General features: G+C 42.2%; 3 protein-coding genes across 3 annotated transcripts in view; 2 read left to right on the plus strand and 1 right to left on the minus strand.

Moving 5' to 3' along the window:
* Positions 1 to 20448, plus strand: part of LOC143265368 (uncharacterized) — a 253696-nt gene that overhangs the window by 44539 nt on the left and 188709 nt on the right. The window lies entirely within an intron of this gene.
* The window catches only part of LOC143263897 (uncharacterized), a 62749-nt gene that overhangs the window by 17528 nt on the left and 24773 nt on the right, over positions 1 to 20448 (minus strand). The gene's annotated exons all lie outside the window — the stretch shown is intronic.
* LOC143265396 (uncharacterized) lies at positions 11351 to 13129 on the plus strand. The gene has a single exon (XM_076537223.1). The coding sequence runs from the start codon at positions 11351 to 11353 to the stop codon at positions 13127 to 13129; it is 1779 nt and encodes a 592-aa protein (XP_076393338.1).

Consider the following 20448-nt stretch of genomic DNA (forward strand, 5'->3'; position numbering starts at 1 on the left):
GTCTTTTTACAATTCAAGGATGGCAAAGGACTGGTAACAAATCAATTGAACATTAACGGCATTCGTACGTTTCCAACGATCATTCGTCTCCACTTGCAACACCTTCATTCACTCCATTCACACTTCAGAGAATTATAATAAACATATAACGGGTCTTACAAATAATATTAAACCAATAAATGCCTACAGTTCGGCCATTCTGACAATATTAGCCGTCCCGGCTAATCGAAACGCAACTAAATTCCTTTTAACGTAAATTAATTAATTAAATTTTCATTAATATCTTCAACATACTATAAACTTTTTACTTCACCATTCAATCATAATACTTAACAAACGAATACAAAAATACAAGAATTAACACACTAAACACAAAACAATTAAATAATTAAATCGTTTTATAAGGCCGCATGTTGTCAGAAGACAAAATACCATGGTACGGTATTTGGGTTATTTGAAATTCTTCAACATCACCAATCACATATCGGTCACAATCAAGTACTTTTTCAACTACATACGGTCCTTTGAATTTAGGTATTAACTTTTTGTTCGCGCCCGCTGAAGTATCAATATTTTTAATCATAACATAATCTCCAACATTATACACTAATGCATCCTTACATTTACTGTTATAATATTTTTCATTAACCACTTGTATTTTATTAATATTCTTTGCCGCTTTTTCACGTATTCCTTCTAAATCCCTATTTTCACACACATTCGATTCCAACCACAAACGTAAGGAATCATTTCGATCTCCTAATTGATCAACATCAAATAATAAACGACTCGGAGTATCATTCGTCGCTCGACAAACTGTGTTATTTAAAGTAAATTCCACTTGTTCCAAAACTCCATCCCATTTATTAGGCGTTTCACACAATTTTGCAATCATTGGAGTAATGACTTTATTAAATCGTTCTACTTGACCATTTGCTCAAGGAGTGCCTACCACAATAAGTACATGTTCAATACATTTTGTTTTCATAAATTCTTTAAAATCCCGAGAAGTAAATGCAGTTCCACGATCCGTTATTATGCGTTTAGGTTTACTATACGCACGAAAATATTCTTTTAGAAATTTAATTATTTCTTGGGCGCCTGTAGACTTACACGGAAATAACTTAATAAATTTCGTAAATCCGTCAATTACAACTAACAAATGTTTATACCCTTTCCCTGTTTTTTCTAATGGCCCCAAATGGTCAACATGTATTGTGTCAAACGGTACGTTCCCTTTAGCAATACTATGCAAAACTCCCACTCTTTTCCCATTCGGAGGTGAAAATTCTATGCATCGAAGGCAATTGGTAATGTATTCCTTAACTTTATCTCGTAAATTCGGAAACCAGTATAACTTGCTAATATTACTAAAATAATTATTTTATCCTGCCCCACATGACCTAAATCATCATGGCATGAACGGATTACTTTATCTTCCATCAAACGCGGCACATAAAATAATAATTTTTTCATTTTATTTTTCCTATAAACCAATCCATCGCGTAATTCAAAATGCTTCATTTCCGACTTTTCCCATAACTCACGTATTTTCCCAATTTCAGGATCTTTATCCTGGCATAACGATAAAGTTTGCTCAAAAGAATTACCTTGAATTACTAAAATACTACTACAACGACTTAAGGCGTCAACGTGACTCATTTTGTTACCCGGTCTATGTTGTATTTCATAATCAAACTCTTGAAGGTACAAAGCCCAACGTGAAATCCTAGGGTTAATAGTTTGTTTACTTAACGTTAAACGAAAACTATCACAATCGGTAATAATTTTAAAATGAATTCCACTGAGATAAATTCTAAAACGCTTAATCGCATTCACAACCGCCAAACATTCCAACTCGAAACTATGATATTTTGCTTCTGTCGGAGTCGTACGTTGACTAAAATATGCAATTGGTTTTAAACATTTATCTGCTTGTTTTTGTAATAATATTGCACCAAATCCTAACGCACTCGCATCACAATGCAATTCGGTTTCAGCTGTGAGAGAATAAATTGACAGAATCGGTTTATTCGCCAATTGCTTTTTCAACATTTCAAAAGTACTGTGTTCTTTTTCTCCAAAAACAAATTTAGCTTCCTTTTTAACTAAATCGTACAATGGTTTTGCAATAATAGAAAACCCAAGTATAAATCGTCGAAAATAACTAGCCAAAGATACAAAACGTAAAACGTCTTTTGAATTACGTGGAATCGGATAATTAAGAACAGCCTCAATATTACTATCACTTGGCCTAATACCTTCAAAACTAACGTGATAACCTAAATAATCAACTTCAAATTGCGCAAAAGCACATTTATTCAATTTAAATGGTAATCGAGATTTTGCTGCCGTTCGAAAAACTTCCCGCAAAATTTCTAAATGTTCCTCCAGAGTTTCCGTTGCAATCATAAAATCATCAAAATAAACCATGTAACGCTCGATGTGAGGTTTTATTCAGGTATGGTTTACAGGGGGGAAAAAAAAAAAAATTGATTACGTTGTATGGTTCGAATCAGCGAAAATCGGTTAAGGTAAATAAACTATTGGCTTTATGGTTGCGTTGAAGGAGCTTTGAAAAGTTCAGTCAAGGAGAGAGAATAACTCTCTGCTGGGCTTCCAAGCAGAGGTTTTTGAGGAAGACTGGTAGAATATCCGAGTCTGTTGGTTTTGGGAGAATGACTATTTTCCGACTCTGGTACCTCCAAGAGTGGTGTTGTCAGGGTGTAGGTTGGGAATATTCTGACTTTCTAGGTTTTTAGGAAGCCCTTTTATATCATTTTCTTCGCCTTCGGCCGTCCAATCAGCGTACCGAAGTGCGTTCGGTAGGTTTTATGGCACTTACAGGTACGTCGGGCTCGCGGTGCGCTGGTCATTTTCCATGTAACGCTGTTTCTTAAACTAAGCCTTATCTTCTAAAAAATTATTTCGCTACAGACTCCCCCTCTGGACCCGTCGATCGTCCCGATAAGGAGTCCAGGATATTTTAATTTTTAGCGGGTCTTCCGTGGCCGTCCACGCTTCCTAATGGGGGCAACGGGTTGCGTTGCTTCTTCTCCAGGTCGTCCCGTGTATGGGGTGATAGCTGATGCATGGTAGGTTCCTAAGGGGGTGCTGGGGTCCTCCTGGGTAGCTACCTCGTAGGTGGTTAATCCAACTCGCTGCAGAATCACATAAGGTCCCTCGCGACGTGGAGCTAGTTTTGATGCTATGCCCTGGGTTGCTCGACTTTGTACATGGGTGGTTACCCATACTAGATCGCCGGGTTGATACAGTGGTGCCTCTCTGCGATGTTGATCCGCCTTCTGTTTGTGGGCTTGCTGCTGGGCCTCGTGGGTTTCCCGGGCTTGCTGCAAGGTGTCCGCCAATTGCAGAAGTCGCGGGGTGATCTCCGATAGAAAACTTTCTCCTTCGGTGATCGTTCTCAGCTCGTGAGTAACATCATCGATGGTCCGCAACTCACGTCCAAAAGTCAGGTATGCTGCGGTGTATCCTGTGCTGCTGCATCGGGGTTCCACCGGGTTTGCCGCTGGGTGATAAGCCGGTGTGAAACGGGATTCAACTCCAAGGCAATGGAGCGTTTGCTGCATCACTCCACTGATAAACTGGGTACCGTTGTCCGAGATCATTCGTCTGGGTGTTCCGTAGCGTAGGAAGATTTCGTCTATGATTGTTTTTGCACACTCTTGTGCTGTTGCTTGGGGAAGTGCGAACAACTCTGTCCAGCGGCTGGCAACATCCTCAATGATGAGAATCCAACGATTTCCTTGATGAGATATCGGAAGAGGCCCAAACAGGTCAACCGCTATCACCTCAAAACGCCGCTTCATGGCTGGAGTCTGTAACAATCCTGCGGGTTTTAAATTCGTGACTTTATACCTTTGACACTGTTGACATCCTTTCACATATTCAGCGATTTCCTTGCGCATCCCAGGCCAATAGTACCGCTGAGATATTCGATGCAAGGTGCGTTCAACTCCATAATGTCCTGCCGTGTCCTTGTCATGGTATTCCTTCAAGACTTGATGTCGTTCGTGTTCAGGAACCACCAATTGCGCTTCTTCATTATCAGCTTCCGGCGCATACCGATACAGTACACCATTTGCCAAGATATAACCCTGATTGGCCCATCTCAGAAATCTCTCATTCTCCACTGTATCTTCGAAACATTCGATGATCTCCTTCAATGAGTGGTCCTGCATTTGATTCTCGCGAAGCTCCTGACTTCCACGAGTAGGAAGATCTACGGTGACGAGCGCGATGTCGTTGGTTAATGTCTCGTCGATCGCTTGAGTCGGCCGGGATAAGAAATCGGCCACGACATTTGCTCGTCCTGGAGTGTACTCAATCCGGAAGTTGTATGTCTGCAACAGCAATGCCCAACGAGCGAGGCGTCCGCTCGGTGTCTTCAAACTCATCAGCCAACGCAGAGGTTGGTGATCTGTTATAATTGTAACTTCAGACCCTTCAATATATCCCCGAAACTTTTGTACAGCCCAAACGACAGCTAGGGCTTCTCTTTCCGTGGTGGAATAGTTCTTCTCTGCTGGCGTTAATAGTCTACTAGCATATTCCACGGGTCGCTCGTTCTCCTTCTCCCCCTGCAGTAGAACTGCTCCTAACGCGTAACTACTCGCGTCTGTCCTTAGGGTGTATGGCCTGGTTTCATCTGCTGGCTGGAGTATCGGTGCTTCAGTCAGGAGTTTCTTCAATTTCTCGAAGGCAACATCCTGCTCAACTCCCCATATCCACGTAGCTTTCTTCTTGGTAAGCCTGGTCAAGGGTTCGATATGAGTGGCAAATCCAGCGATAAATCGTCGGTACCAGGAACATGTCTGTATGAAACTTAACAGCTCCTTCAAGTTCCTTGGTGCTGCCCTGGTCTTGATAGCCATTACCTTCCCAGGATCAGTCTCGATACCTTGAGGGCTAAGGATGTGTCCAAGATATTTTATTCGTGAGCAGCAGAGTGCACATTTCTCACGTCGCAGGTGGAGGCCGAAATCATGTAAGCGATCAAACACTGCTTTCAAATCTTCCAGATGATCCTTGAACGTAGGCGACAATATTAATATATCATCGATATATGCCACCACGACTCGGTTGCCCAAACCTCTACGAAAATGATCCATCAGACGCTGAAATGTTGCCGGAGCGTTTTTTAAACCAAAGGGCATCTTTTTAAAACAGAATGTGCCAAATGGAGTTGTGAACGCTGTTTTTAGTTGATCACTTTTCCGCACAGGGACCTGCCAGTAGCCAGTTCGCAAGTCCAACGTTGTCATGTACTTCGTCCGAAAAGTAGTATGGAGCAAGTCATCGATCCTAGGAAGTGGGTAAGCATCCGTTACAGTGATCGCGTTAAGACGTCTATAATCGATGCATACTCGTATCCCTCCATCCTTTTTGGGTACCAGAACGACTGGCGCAGCCCATGGTGACTCACATTCCTCAATTATATCATCTATCAGCATCTTGTTGATTTCTTCCTGCAAGAGCTCGCTTGGTCGGTGCGAGACGGTACGGGGGAACTGCAATGGGTGTATGATCTCCCGTATCAATTCGATGCTCCGTATATTTCGTCGCTTCCTTGGGATGATCGAAAAGGTGAACGTATTTCTGCAACAAAGCATTTAGGCTGTCCTGCTCCTGTGGTGTAAGATTTTCCAACTCCTCCGGTCGCAGGCTCACTTCTACCGAAGCAATATTTGTCTCAAAAAACCCAAAACATTGCTCAAAAAGAAGATCAATCTCTTCAGTCTCTGTTTTCAAAAAATGCCTTTGCGGGGTAGCATCCTTCCGCGGTGTCGGTGGAAGAGGACTAACAGCCTCGGGAACCGGCGCCCAAGATACGCTTTTCTTTCGTGGCGTACCAGGGAGAGGACTGACTGCGCGAGGTGGTTGCTCTTGTTCCATCTCACCGATTGCCGTCACGATTTCAGTATCTGTCTTCCTTGGTAGAGCTTCATCTAAAAACAAATTCCGCTGCTGCGGCGCATTCGAAAAATGCCAAGCGCGTTGAGGGGCATTAATTAATATTCCTGCATGTTCGAGAAAATCCATCCCTAGAAGAGTGCGATTTTCTTTGGCGTCCGGGAGAACGATGAACGGTGTCTTGAAGATCCTTCCGTTGAGCTTTACTTCCAGTGGTGCGTAGAGTACTTTCCCTATCCGAGGTCTGCCATCTGCAAGAGAGACTTGCATCCGTGCTTCCTGGAACTTGACCCCTTCAGACGCCAATAACTGGTGTAAGGACTGGCTAGCCACGCTCATCTTGGCCCCCGTGTCGAAAAACGCCGTCCCTTGGTGTCCGTTAATACTAATCTTCACCGTAGGTCGGTTTCCGGTTGCGCAAACGCTCAGTGCACAAAATTCCCCAGTCTCCAGACTAGAAATTGCGGGTTTGGAGCAGTCCGGGCACCGGCTTCGAACATACCCTGGTTTTCCACATCCATAACATTTTAACCCGGATTCCTCTCTGGTATTGCTGGAAAGCGGCCTTTTCTTCCGATGGTCTTCAGCAGCTTTCTTCCGGCAATCCTCGATCTGATGTCCTCGTAAGCGGCAAAAGCTGCAACGAGGTTTCTCTAACTTCACCTCGTTCTTTGCCACTGGAGTCTCTTGATCAAGAGCCTCCAAGTGTCGGGCTTGTGCAATTAAATCTTGATACGTGGCAATCGCACTCCGCGGAATCCTTTCTCTCAGACTCAATTTCAAAAGGGAATATAACATATTAATTTGAACCACCTCCGAATGCGTGTCCTCTAACTCTGCAAAAAGAGCACGTTTCTTTGCTATGAAAATATCGGTAGGTGTACCCTCCCCCTGCTTCGAAGCAAAAATCTCCGCGTATACGGCGTGTGCCGGTTTTCGAGGCGCGAACGTCGTGCGAAGAAGCTCCACTGCTTCCTTCCACTGTTTTACCCCTGATGCTACCCCTTGCCACCAGAGAGCTGCCTCACCTTCCAGCAGAAGCGGTAAACCCTTTAGAGCATTTGCCTCTGAAATATGCTCGATTTCTCTATATATCGAAATCGTCGCAATAAAATCCTGCAGCATCGTACGATCTGAAGTGCCATTATAACGCGCCGTACACCTCGCAAAACTCCCTTCCGGAACGGGAATCCGAGCCACCTGTGCCGCTGACAAAGATTGAATAAGTCGAGACAGTTGTTCTTCCGACAACTGGACCGCCATCTTGTGCCTCGGGCTCCTTCTTGGTGCGTTCGCCGTGATTTCTTGTTCGCTGGCCCCACGTTGGGCGCCAATGTAACGCTCGATGTGAGGTTTTATTCAGGTATGGTTTACAGGGGGGAAAAAAAAAAAAATTGATTACGTTGTATGGTTCGAATCAGCGAAAATCGGTTAAGGTAAATAAACTATTGGCTTTATGGTTGCGTTGAAGGAGCTTTGAAAAGTTCAGTCAAGGAGAGAGAATAACTCTCTGCTGGGCTTCCAAGCAGAGGTTTTTGAGGAAGACTGGTAGAATATCCGAGTCTGTTGGTTTTGGGAGAATGACTATTTTCCGACTCTGGTACCTCCAAGAGTGGTGTTGTCAGGGTGTAGGTTGGGAATATTCTGACTTTCTAGGTTTTTAGGAAGCCCTTTTATATCATTTTCTTCGCCTTCGGCCGTCCAATCAGCGTACCGAAGTGCGTTCGGTAGGTTTTATGGCACTTACAGGTACGTCGGGCTCGCGGTGCGCTGGTCATTTTCCATGTAACGCTGTTTCTTAAACTAAGCCTTATCTTCTAAAAAATTATTTCGCTACAACCAGTACTTTCTTAGCTCGAATCAAGTCACAAAATATCTTTTGAACAAAACGTGCAAATACTTTTGGAGCATTAGTTAAACCAAAAGCACAAAATAAAAATTCGAATTGACCAAGAGGCGTGACAAAAGATGTGAATTTAATTGCTTGTTCAGCCATCCGAACGTTATAATATCCATCCTTCAAATCTAACGTCGTGTAATAACGCTTATTTTTAAGCTGATCTAAATTATCTTCAATTAATTGACTTGGAAAATTATCTTTAATCGTAATTTTATTAAGTTCTCGGTAATCAACACATAATCTAGTTTTACCACTTTTTTTCCGCACTAAAACAATCGGACTACAATACGGCGATTCACTCGGACGAATTATACCTCTGTTTAACAAATCATCCAAAATTTTCTGTAATTTCTCCTTGTCAGCATAAGAAAGTCGCCGCGGCCTAAATGAAATTGGCTGATCATGTTTTAAAACTATGTTCATTTCAAAATCAACAATACTAATACTTGATTCCTTTACCTGTAAATAATCTAATCGATAAGATTCTTTAATTTGTTCAACCACTGCTGAATCATTTTCCGAATTAATTTGAAGATTTTCTAACATTGTAACCAGTTCATTTACACAATCGATATTTAAAATTTACGCAACGGCCGAATCAAAATCATTCTCAAAATCACTTTCCTTCCGAGATACCACAAAACCGTTATCAAATGACAATTTAATCGAAGGATTCGAAGAAAAATCTCGTCCCAAAATTGCCATAAAAGTCATTGTTTTATCTGGAACTACGAAAAATTTAATTTTAACAGGAATTCCTTCTACTTTAACTTCTCGATCAAAAGGACCCAATATCTCCATTCGCGAACCATTAATCCCTACAAATTCATACATTTCATCTGGTAACGGAGTTCGTATCTCTTTCGGAACCAAACTGTTTTTAATAAAACTAATTGACGATCCAGAATCCAACATAGCACTCAAAGTATACTTACAAGATTAGTTGTTCTTAACGAATATATCAAAAGTAATGGTCAATAAATACGGTGCTGGTAACACGGGCTGAACCACGTTCGTTGACGACGCTGCACCAGGTTCCTTCCTCACACTGCTCCCTTCTTTTCTCGCACTGCTCCCACTTGGTTGATTAGACAGTCGTTTTGGACAATCCTTCAATCGATGCATTGACGATCCACATTCAAAACATGCTCTATACTGTCGCCTTGGTTTTACACACGTAGATGAAAAATGTCCTGGTTCCAAACAATTATAGCACCTCACCATCTTCTTCTGTAAAGGCAATTTCTCCTCGAAATCAGGATTAACTTTATTCTTCCTTTCAGAAAAATTAAATTTTCTTGAATTTAATGTTATTTTTTCAAAAGCTTCTAATAATTCTTCTGTCGATCTAAATCTCATCATTCTTGCTTGATTCTGTAATCGTGAATCAGTAATTCCATCAATTAAATAATCGACAAGCTCTTCAGCAGGAATCGGCACTCGATTTCCTAAAATTATTTTGTCATGATAATAATCCGAAAAATTTTCTTCCGTTGTCCAAACTCGTCGCTCAAATTCTCTTCTTAAAAATAATTTGCTGGGCCGATGATCAAACATTGATTTCATTTCTTTTAACAAAGAATCAATATTTAAAACTAAATGATCTGGCTTAGAATGAAACCAGCTTGCTGCCCGACCTTTCAATTTTGAACTGACTAAAATTCTTGTTGCTTTATCGTCAAGTTCATAAGTTTCACGCAAAAGCCGTAATTACTGCTCCCACTTCCAAAATGTTCCATCACATCCATCAAAATCGATTAATAAATCTCCAATAGCTCGAATGCTCATATTAGCTGACAACGCACTTCGATTTGTACCACCCGTTACACTTTCAACTCCCATCGGACTGGCCATGGCTCGAGCTCTCAGCAATTGTTCTCGTCGAAGAAGTTCCAACTCCCTTCTTAACAAATCACGTTCTCTTCTCATATTTTCAATTTCCTGAGCACCAAATTCACTCAATCGTTCTCCATCAGCTTGCAAAGACTGCATGTTTTCCCTTTCTTCAATTCGCTTCAATTCTTCTTCTCTTGCAACTCGCTCTGCCGCGAGTACATCCCAAATATTTCTATCAAATTCTTCTAGTCTGAGAATTAACTCCGATTTTGAACCGGAAACTGGCAAATTTCGTGCACGTAAATATTCTTTCAATTCATTCATCGTAAACTCGTTGGACATCTTGAATGGTCAAAATTAACACAATTTGAATAACACACAATTTACGTCAATACGTTTCTTCTTGTTCTTCAAATTCGTCAACCCCACTAAGATGCGCTCACCCAATAAAATATACGATCGTTTCCGAAAGAAAAATTTTACGAAAATTGCACGAAACACAATTTTTAATCGCTCAGACCCAAATTTCACGACAAATTTAAGTTCTATCCCACTTCTGAATTTTTATAGCACTTCCAACTACTTTACTACTTTAAACATTTATTTAATGGGACAATTTTTAAAATATTTTATTCAATCTTTTAAACACGTCTTTTTACAATTCAAGGATGGCAAAGGACTGGTAACAGATCAATTGAACATTAACGGCATTCATACGTTTCCAACGATCATTCGTCTCCACTTGCAACACCTTCATTCACTCCAATCACACTTCAGAGAATTATAATAAACATATAACGGGTTTACAAATAATATTAAACCAATAAATGCCTACAGATTAGCGGTAGACAGACAAGTCTTAACTTGAGATGCTCAAGATGGTTAGATAGTTACAAGGGCTGTGCGATGGTCCTTTTTTTGACTTCAGATATATCCACGTATTCATATATATATTTTTCTATATACATTTTTTTAATTTTATATGCGATCGTGCTTAGTTGTAGTAAGTTAGTATGTAAGAGCAAGGGGAGTCTAAAGGGCGACCTTCCTGTAGGTAGTTGTCATAAAAATATGTTGCTAAAGAAAAAATGTTACCTAGGTTATAGAAATTACAAAAATATAGAGATTTGGGGTTTTTTAAAAAAAAGGAATCAAGAAAATGGTTATTTGTTTTATTTTTTTATGTTTGTTTTGTTTTGTCTTGATTGGGTATGCGCCTGGTTGGCTGCTGGAGGTGGGAAGGAAGGAAATGGGGGTGAGACCGGGAAGGAAAAGAGTGTGAGGAAGGTTGAGATATGACACCGGAGATGTCAAGGGGCTTAAGGTGTGGGATATGGAATGCTAGAAGTATTAGGAATAAGAGAGAAGAGGTTAGGAGAATGGTAGAAGGTTTGGATGTGTTGGCGGTGGTAGAGACATGGCTAAGACCGGAGGATAGTTTTAGGATTCCGGGCTGGCATTTGATCAGAAAGGATTGTGAAACGGAAAATAGAAGTGGGGGCTTGTGCGTAATGGTAAAGGAAAATATTAGGATAATTAAGTCGGGAATCTATTTAAGAAATGATAATAAGTGGGAAAACATGTGTGTGGAAATAGAAACAGAAGGGGGGGGGGGGGGTGGAATTGATTGTAGTGTATAGAAGACCGGGAACGGCATTGAATAGGGAGGAATGTAGGAGAATGTTCAGAGTCGCGAGAAGTGGAAGAAGGAAAATATTTATAGGTGACTTTAATGCTAAAAGTAGGAGTTGGAATTGCGAAAAAGGGGATGCTGCAGGGGAAGTGTTGGAAGAGGTGCTTGATGAGGAGGGTATGGTGGTGGTGAACTTTGGCACCTTATCAAGAATAGGTAGACCAGATCAAGTGGCCTCTAACATCGACCTAGTCATAGTCCCGACGGAAAATGCCTTAGATATTAATGCAAGAGAAACGGGAGAAACTGGGGGCTCGGATCATCAGGTGATAGAATTTAGATGGGGAGAGGAAGCAAATTGGGTGGGGGAGAGGTTAAGAGGAAGGAGGTATAGAATGGAGAAGGTAGACAAAACAGAGTTGTTAAAATGGTTGATTAGGAGTGAGGAAAAGGTTAAAGAAATAGTGAGATCAAGAAGAGGGATAGAGGTAAGATGCAAAGAAATAGTAGAGTTAATGGGGATGGGAATTGAAGAAAGTTACAAAGGGCCGAGAATGGGAAGGGGGAATAGGAATGGAGGAGGAGAGAGAAATGGAAACAGAAATAGGAACAGTAATAGGAATGAGAAAAGGGTTAGAAGGCAGCCATGGTGGGATGAAGAGTGTGAGGAACTGAAGGAGGAGAGAAGAAGGGCAACAAAGGAGATGGGAAAAAGGCTAACAGAGGGGAATTGGGAAAGGCTAAAGGAAGCAAGGAAAAAAATGGAAGAGGCAATTAAGAGGAAAAAGACTAAAGCTTGGGAAGATTTCATTAAAAGCATCAAATACAAAGGGAATATCGGAGAGATGTGGAAGAAAGTGAAAAGTCTAGCCAGGGGAGTGACAATGGAAGACCAAAGAGATATGGGAACCTGGGAAATAAAGAAAATGGAAGAGGAGGAGGTAAGAAAACTAAAGGAAACGGGATATTGTTGTAGGTTAGGAGAAGAAGAGGAAGAAGAGGAAGAAGAAGCAGTTAATAATGAGGAGAGAGGAGGTAGCGTGATAGACGAGGGAGACGAGGAGGGAGAGTCGAGAGAGGACTGGATATCGAGAGACTTGGAGATGGAGGAGCTCGAGGGAGCGTTGAGAACGGTTAAGGGGAAGTCGGCGCTAGGAGAGGATGGGATCGGCTACGACGTGATGAAGATGTGGACGCTGGGATGGAGAGAAGCCATGCTGGAACTATATAATGAGGTATGGAATAAAGGGAATATCCCAATAAGATGGAAGATGGCAGTGGTTAAATTTATACCAAAGCCACAAAAAAAAGCGTTAAGACTTATATCGTTGATGAACCGTATGAGAAAACTGCTGGAAAGGTTAGTTAATGAAAGGATGAGAATTTGGGCGGAAGAAAATGGGAAGATGGATAATAACCAGAGCGGTTTCAGAAAGGGAAGGTCGACGATGGACAACATTGGCATCTTGGTGAACAACATAAAGGAATGCTGGGGGAAAAGAAAGATGGTAACCGCGGCCTTCATAGACGTCAAAGCGGCATATGACAATGTGGTACATAAGGAAGTAGCTGTGAAATTGAGGAACATGGACTGCCCGAGGAAAATCAGAAGATACATCTTGGCTTGGTTAAGGGAAAGAAGGGTGGAGATTAGGGGTTTGGATGGAGTTGTGATTCCAATGAAGTTGCTGAAGGGTCTACCACAGGGATCAGTCCTCAGCCCTCTTCTGTACAATTTGTATACAGCAAAAATAGCGGAGGGCTTGGGGGAGTTGGGGGTTAAAATTCTGCAATATGCAGATGACATTGTGATTGTCTACGAATAAATATTGCCACGCGAAAGAAATTAATCTAGTTGTTTCTAATAGTACTATTTATTGAGTACTCGCCGCTAGCCACGGACAAAGTAGTTATTCAAGAACAACGCAAGCCGCGTAAATTATCACTTCGCAATTCGCTTCTTAACGCTATATCGGAATTTTGGAACTAAACCGCGCTCGGGCGTCCGTGGTTATTTTATATCGTCGTCCGCGGAAGGTTCTAGACCTCCGCGGACTATGTCGCAGGCCGGCGAAGCCAATCAGCGCTCGCCTCCACGGATTCCGAATTTTTAGAAATTGTCGTTTGCTGTCTTCGAAACTAACGGCCGATCAGCTGTTTATTTGGGGTCTCTCTCTCACTCCCACGGTCTGTCTCTTGTACCGAGACCCCGAACCGTGAGGGTGAGTCAGACCCCGCAAAAACTAGCTCGTTTTTGCTCTCGGTAGCTGTCGGACTCTCTGACAAAACGGCCACTGTTTTTCGTCTAACGGTTATTCTAATATCTTTAAATTAATAATTCGATTGCGAACAGTGATATATGTAGATTTCGAGGATAGGGTAGACGGGAAAAGAAGAATAGAGACGGCAATTAGCAGGCTAAGTGAAAATTTAGTTAAAATAGGTTTATCAATTTCGGTAGAAAAAACACAAATAGTAACATATGCGGGGAGGAGAAGAGGGATGTATTATAGGAGAGAGAGCTTCGAGGTTAATGGGGAAAGGATAAGAGGGACTGACGCGGCAAAGTTTTTGGGAATGTGGTTGCATGAAACATTGAGCTTTAAAAAACACACGGACCACATGATTGTGAAATTAAGGAAAAGAATGAATCTACTTAAGTGTATAGGGGGTATAAGAATACCAGAATGTTTAATGTCTGGTAGAAAGGGTCATCTAAGGTAATTAGCATTTCGTTAGTTCGCCTTCGCACAATTTATTGCACGGTCAAGCCTAAATGGGACAATGGGCAATCCAGGTGAATTCGAGTCTCGCAGCTATCGGCTGTCGTATAATTGATTGTTTCGAAAAATACGTGCGGACGTTTAAAGATGCCAATCAGACTCGGGGAAGTCGTTCAAACAATATGCACACTTTTGTTAAGATATTGAGCCATGGGGTGGGTAAAGGCAGAGTGGTTTTTGGAAAGAAAACTATGTTTGACCCGTGAGCATTTTCGTGAGAGCTGCTGGACAGTAACCATCGAAATGTCTCTGCAAAGGTCTAACACAGAATTTTATAATATTTTTTATATTTACGTCGAGTGTAAAAGGAACGCGAGGTAGTCGAAGAGTTCCATGAAGATGGAACGCTAAGCATAGGAGACGTCGCTCGCCGTTTAGGGTAACTAATGTTAATAGTATTTAAACGTCAATATTAAAGTATCCTTTCTCATTTATTAATACATTTCTGTATTTTATTTCAGTATGAATCGCACCGCGGTACATCGAATTCTTCAAGAGAACGAGATGCACGTATAAGTTTATACGGCCGCATAATCTAAATTCTCAGGACTTTTCACAGCACCTGCAGTTTTCAACATGGATCTTGGGGGATTATTATTAATCACAGGAGCAGTCCAGGACAATATTAAAATAATCGGCCCCTTTCGGACACCCTCGGAGGCATCGGGAGGGACAATACCTTTTACCAGGGATTCTCCAGAAAGTGAAAGTGAAAACAAAAGTGTTTTGAAATAAAGACAGTGCAGTGACCTGTGAGTGCCACCAGCTGTGTTATAAGGTGCCAATGTCTGCGACAGGTCAACATCGGCAGGACGACCCCGTGACAATTACCCCATCACTTTCACTCTCGGATTATTAACAAACAGGATTATTTTCAAAGAGTGGGTGAGTCTTATTTTAATAAATTTCCTGTTATAACACCGGTGGGCTCGCGGTGAGCCCGCGGTCGCCGGGAATCGCACAGTCGCTAGGTCCGGGTCGGTTTCCGCTATACAACTGTCGCTGGGTAGGGTAGGAATACTAGGAGCGGAGTTCCACACGTTGCCGGTTATAGGTCGGAACGGCTGCCGATACCACACGCCGTCCTCCCCTGGCAGGAGACCGTGAGCCCAAGGACACTCTGCCGATAACACACGGGTGTCTTCTTGGCGGTCGGGATGTCCCCGTTTCGTAGCGTTGCCACGACGACAGGACCGGGAGATACAGGGGATACCGGCGGACTGTAGGCTGCGGATAACACACTCCGTACGTCCACCCCCTGTCGGAGGAATCAGGGTTACAACCAAAAATCGTCGGAGAGCTATGTTCGGCGTCGGTTTGCTCGCTCGGATCGGTGCGCTCGCTAAGACGGTACCGGACGCTCTCCGGTAGTTCGGTATCTCGCGCCGACTCATATACGCGATCGGTAGCCGGTTATGCCGCGAGAAACCGCGACTCACGGTTCTCGCCACCTATCGGCGGCGCGAGTAGTTCGCGCCTCAGTTATCGCGTTACACTGTAAATTAGTAGAGACGTTAATACATTTCTTAGATCTCACATTGAAACTCTTTTTTATCACAAACAGAATAAGTATTTCCTATTAAAATACGTAAATTCGTTGGCCAATATTATTGTCGGAAATAAAACAAAAAAATTTCGATATTTAATGTCACATTCCTTGTCGTTAACGAATTGCAGTATTCAATAAATTCCATTTGCATACTTTGTGTCAATTACACATAACTAATTCCGATCCTCCTTCATGAGGAATGAATAAATGAACATTACTTTTAATTATTCTGTTAGTTATTTAACTGAGTTTCGATGTAAAGACTTCTTATTAGACGTTAAGACAGTTCCGAGAAAAACTCAGTTGACCGCGCTCGCACTCCGGCGACTGGCTCGAAGCTTTCGCTCCCGCTTCTCGGCGAGTGTAATCCCGGCGCTCTGATTGGTCCGTGTTTTTCGTTAATAACTCAAAAACGACGCTTCAAACCCGATTTTTGCAAAGGGAAATCTTGCTTAGAATCACGTCAGCTACCCCCCATTTCAGGGACCTACACGAGTTGTGAGACACCCTGTATAGGATGGAGAGGTGTCTGGAGATGGAATTGGGCGTGGGATATTCTGACAATCCTATAGGAGAGGGGGTTTTGATAGGGGAACTTAAACAAAAATTCTTTAACATGAAAGAAGTAATAGAGATTTATACGGATGGGTCAAGAATAGACGGTAGAAAGAGTGGAGGGGGAGCGATAGTTATTAGGCACGGAGGGGATAGGTAGGAAGAGGAAATGTTCACCGCGCCTGCGGAATGTTCGGTATACACAATCGAGATGATAGCGGTAGGCAGGGCGGTGGAGATAGCGGATGGTAGATATAGGGAATGTAATGTGTTAATCATGTCGGATTCCCTGAGTGTGATAAGAAAACTGGCAAACGACAACAGAGGGCAGGACGAGGGGACATGATAGATGAAATTAGAAATAGGATAAAGAAAAGGAATTGGAGGGTGGAGAATGGGGGAGTGATAGGAGGAAAAGTGGCGATTGCGTGGATCCCTGCTCATGTGGGGATAGAGGGAAATGAGAGGGCGGATAGAGTGGCAAAGGAGGCAACGTTCGGGGACGCTGATTTCTGGGTGAAATATACCCTGAAGGATTATAAGAGAAGGATGAGGGATAGAGAATGGGAGAGATCTACGGAGAGGCAGCTTAGACAGGGGGAGTATAAGGGGGGGAAATATTATGAGGCAAGATGGAACAATGTGGGCAAGGACACTCCATGGTTCAAAGGAATAGGGCAGGTGGGAAGGGATACAATCTGCAGCCTAAACAGAATTAGAGCGAATCATTACAATTTGGGATGGTCGCTCTTTAGGAAGTTCATGATAAACGAGCCCTACTGTGAGACGTGTGAGAGAGTAGAAGATATAGACCACGTTTTGTGGGAATGTGATAAATACGAGAATGAAAGGGTGAAGTTTGTGGAGAGAATGGAAAGATGTAAGGTAGGGAAAGATAGTAATTTCTTCGAGACCAAAGAGATGGGTGCTTTCAAACCGCTGAGACTGATTGGAGCATTTATCAAGAAATGCAAAATAAAACTGTGATTAGAAAGTATTTTTCGAGTGAGAAAAGAGATATAATTTTTATTTTTATGAACAGAGATATAAATACAGTTATTTTTATAGATATATGTATACAGAGACTGGAAGCGATTATAACGGTTATAGTTTATAGTTTGGATGGTAACTTTATTTATAATAAGTGCAATGCTGGTATGTGGATGAATGTGTGTGGGGAGTGTGAGTATGAAATAGTGTATGAGATGGGAAACCTAAGGGCGAATATAGAAACGTGCGCTTTATGATAAGGGAGCGAGATGGCGTTGTTGAGATGTTGTAAGCAGTAGAGAATATTGTAGGCGCAATGAGCCATAATCTGGCCAAAGTCGCCATCTTCTTTGGGAGAAAATAAAAAACCTTAACCTTAAACCAGATATAGTCCAGGAAAAAGAGAAAATGGCGGCGTAGGAGTAGGAAGTGGTTTTATCAAGCGAGAGATATTGTTGGTTTTTTTTAGTTGTATTTCCTTTAGTTAGCTAAGTTGGAGGTGTAGAAAATGAAGAAGGGAGGTGGGATTTGACGAAGAATAAGCGCGGAAGGTAAAGCGAGTTTTAAAGTGGTATAGGTGGGTTAGAATATTTCCCCCGTATGCCCACGTGGTGCGCGGGGGGCTAGTTTTGAAGTTCTGGTGATTAATAGACTTTTACAAAGAAAAGGAAGAAAGTGCGTGCAGTAAGTTCTGTAAGAGGTCAGGGGAAGTATTTGCGGAAAGATGTGCAATTGAAATATCGAAAAAGTAAACCAAAGAGAAAAGAGTGTTGCAAATGGTATGGAGGTTATGGACAGGGGAGAGTGTAGAATGGTCAAAGAAATAGAAAAGGATGTCAGTAAAGGAAAGTCCCTTGTGGGTAAAGTAGAGAATTGGGATGTGGAGTTTTTGAAAGAAGATGAAGAGGAGGTATTGAGGTCACTGGAAGTAAACGAGGTGTTAAGCAAGGAAAGTGGTAAAGGGAAAGGAGTTATTATTGAAGACAATGGAGTAAAAGAGACAAAAGGGGAGGAAGAAGAAACAGGGAAGGTAGTGTCGAATGGGGTAGAGAGAAAGAGAGGTAGAGAACTGGATGAAGAACAGGAAGATTTGAGGAAAAAAGAGAAAAAGGAAGAGGAAGAAGAAACAGAGGAGAGTGAAAGTTTTGAAAGTACAGAGGAAGTAGAGGAAGCAGGAATTATGCCAGGGCCAACGCAGGGATGTGACGCATCAGAGGGAAAAGGGGAAAAGAAAGAAAAGAAAATGGAGGTGGAGGAGGGAAATGAAGGAGGAAAGGAAGTAGTTACTGAGAACAAATTAAGGGTTAGGGAGATAAGGCAGTTGAACATTAAAGAAAAAGATATAATTCAGAGGTATAAAGGAAAGCACAGGGGGATCAAAAAATGGGCAGGAAAGAAAGGAAGGACAGGAAAAAGGAGGCAGAAATGGAGAAAGATTTTGTCATAGGTATGGTGAAAATGATAATAACACTGAGTTTATAGTGGAATTGTTTTTGAAGAGTAGGCATATTGCCAAGTTTAAGAGAGCAAATCTCATGAAAATATATAGATTTGTGCAGGGATCTGGTTTGAAGATAGAATCAATCAGGATGGTTGGCTTTTGTAAAGCGGAAGTGACATTTCGGACGAGGGAGGATGCAAATAAAATGTTACAGGACTATGAAAGAAGTGAGGGTATTGTGGGGGCATTCTTACCAATGAGGAAGAGGTTCAGGAAGGGGGTAATTAGAGACTGGGTGGGAACGATGGAAGAATTGCAAGAGGAAGCAACGCCAGGTCAGGGGGAGTATCTGTTGGAGAGATACTCCCCCATTGGGAAGGAGGTCTAGAGAAGAAAGGAGAGATGGAAAAGGAGTAATTGGGGAGCCACTCCTGATAACATTCAGGGGAGGTACACTGCCAGTATCTCTGCTAATTGGACAGGGCCATGTGGGGGTAAGGATATGGCCTTACGTTGAATGAGTAAAGCAATGTTTTAGGTGCTGGCGTTTTGAACATACCATGAAGTTTTGTAAGGGGAAGAGGAGCTTATGTGGAAAGTGTGGGAAAGATTTCCATGGTAAATGTGAAGAGGTAGCCAAATGTGTCGATTGTAAAGGAAATCATGCAGCGGATGAGGACAGAGAATGTTGGATGTTCCAAAAAGAGTATGCCATAAGGAAAGTTATGGCATATAGAAATGTTGAATTTGAGACAGCAAAAGAGGTGATTGAAAGGACTGCAGGTATAGAAAGTGTAAGAGGGAAGAAGGATGAGAGGAATGCAGATGAGGGAAGTAGAGAATTCCCTGGGCTGCAGAAGAAAAAGACGGTAGATGTCTGGGAAAAGAGAGAAGTTCCAATAGGAGGAGAAATGGAGAGGATTAGAAAAGGAATTGGATTAGATAGGAAAAAGGTGCTATATAGTAGTGTTGTAGGAGGAGTAAAGGAGAGGTATATGGACAAGAGGACTGAGGAAGGTGAAGGAGGTTGGTCGAAGGTAGTAGGTGAAGTACGGCCAAAAGTAATAGACGGAAGGAAAAAGCAAGAGGAAGAAAGAAGAGACAGGGAGCGTGGAAATAGGTTTTTGATCTGGAGTGAGGGGGAAAAGGAGGAAAGCGGTAGATGTGATGAAGGAAGTGTGGAGAGAGAAAAGGAGGTGGATGTGCAGGAAATGCGAGAAGGAAGGGAGAAAATGGAGAAAGGTGGGAGGACAGAAGGAGGAAATAGGAAGTACTTGGAGGGGAAACCAGATAAATCGAGTAAGAAGGAGGAGGATGAGTTGATGGAGGAACTCATAAAACTGATAAAAAGGAAAAATTTCGAAGGATGTTATTTTGAAATTAAAAAACATTTGGATTTGAAACAAAAACCAAGGCTTAGTAAGAAGATGCCGGTTGTCGTGGAAGATGACAGGAAGGTGGAGATTACAGAACCTCGTGATGGGCAGTGCGAGGTGAAGCAAGTGGAAAAGATAAGCAGGGAAGCAGTGAGAGAGAGGAGGGTATATGAGGAACAAGAGAAGGAGAAGAGAAGATTGAAGGAAATGTAGGAGGAGAGTGAGAGGCAGAGAAAAAAGAATTGGATGAAGACAATAAGGGAAAAGAAGATGAAGGAAGAAGAAGATTTATAAACGGAAAATGTGTAGAGACTCTAAGGTGTGTGATATGGGTGGTGAGTAGCAAAGTGTGGATGTTGTGTGAGTGTGTATGTTGTGAGGCATGAGAGTAGCGTTATGGAACGCGAGAAGCGTAAGAAATAAAGTAGAGGAAGTTAGAAGGTTAGGTGAG

This window comes from Megachile rotundata, chromosome 11 (genome assembly GCF_050947335.1).
Source record: "Megachile rotundata isolate GNS110a chromosome 11, iyMegRotu1, whole genome shotgun sequence".
NCBI classification, from domain to species: domain Eukaryota; kingdom Metazoa; phylum Arthropoda; class Insecta; order Hymenoptera; family Megachilidae; genus Megachile; species Megachile rotundata.

Excerpts from the sequence above, each read along its gene's own strand:
- LOC143265396 (XM_076537223.1), top strand. The coding sequence starts at position 11,351 with ATGTTCAGAGTCGCGAGAAGTGGAAGAAGGAAAATATTTATAGGTGAC.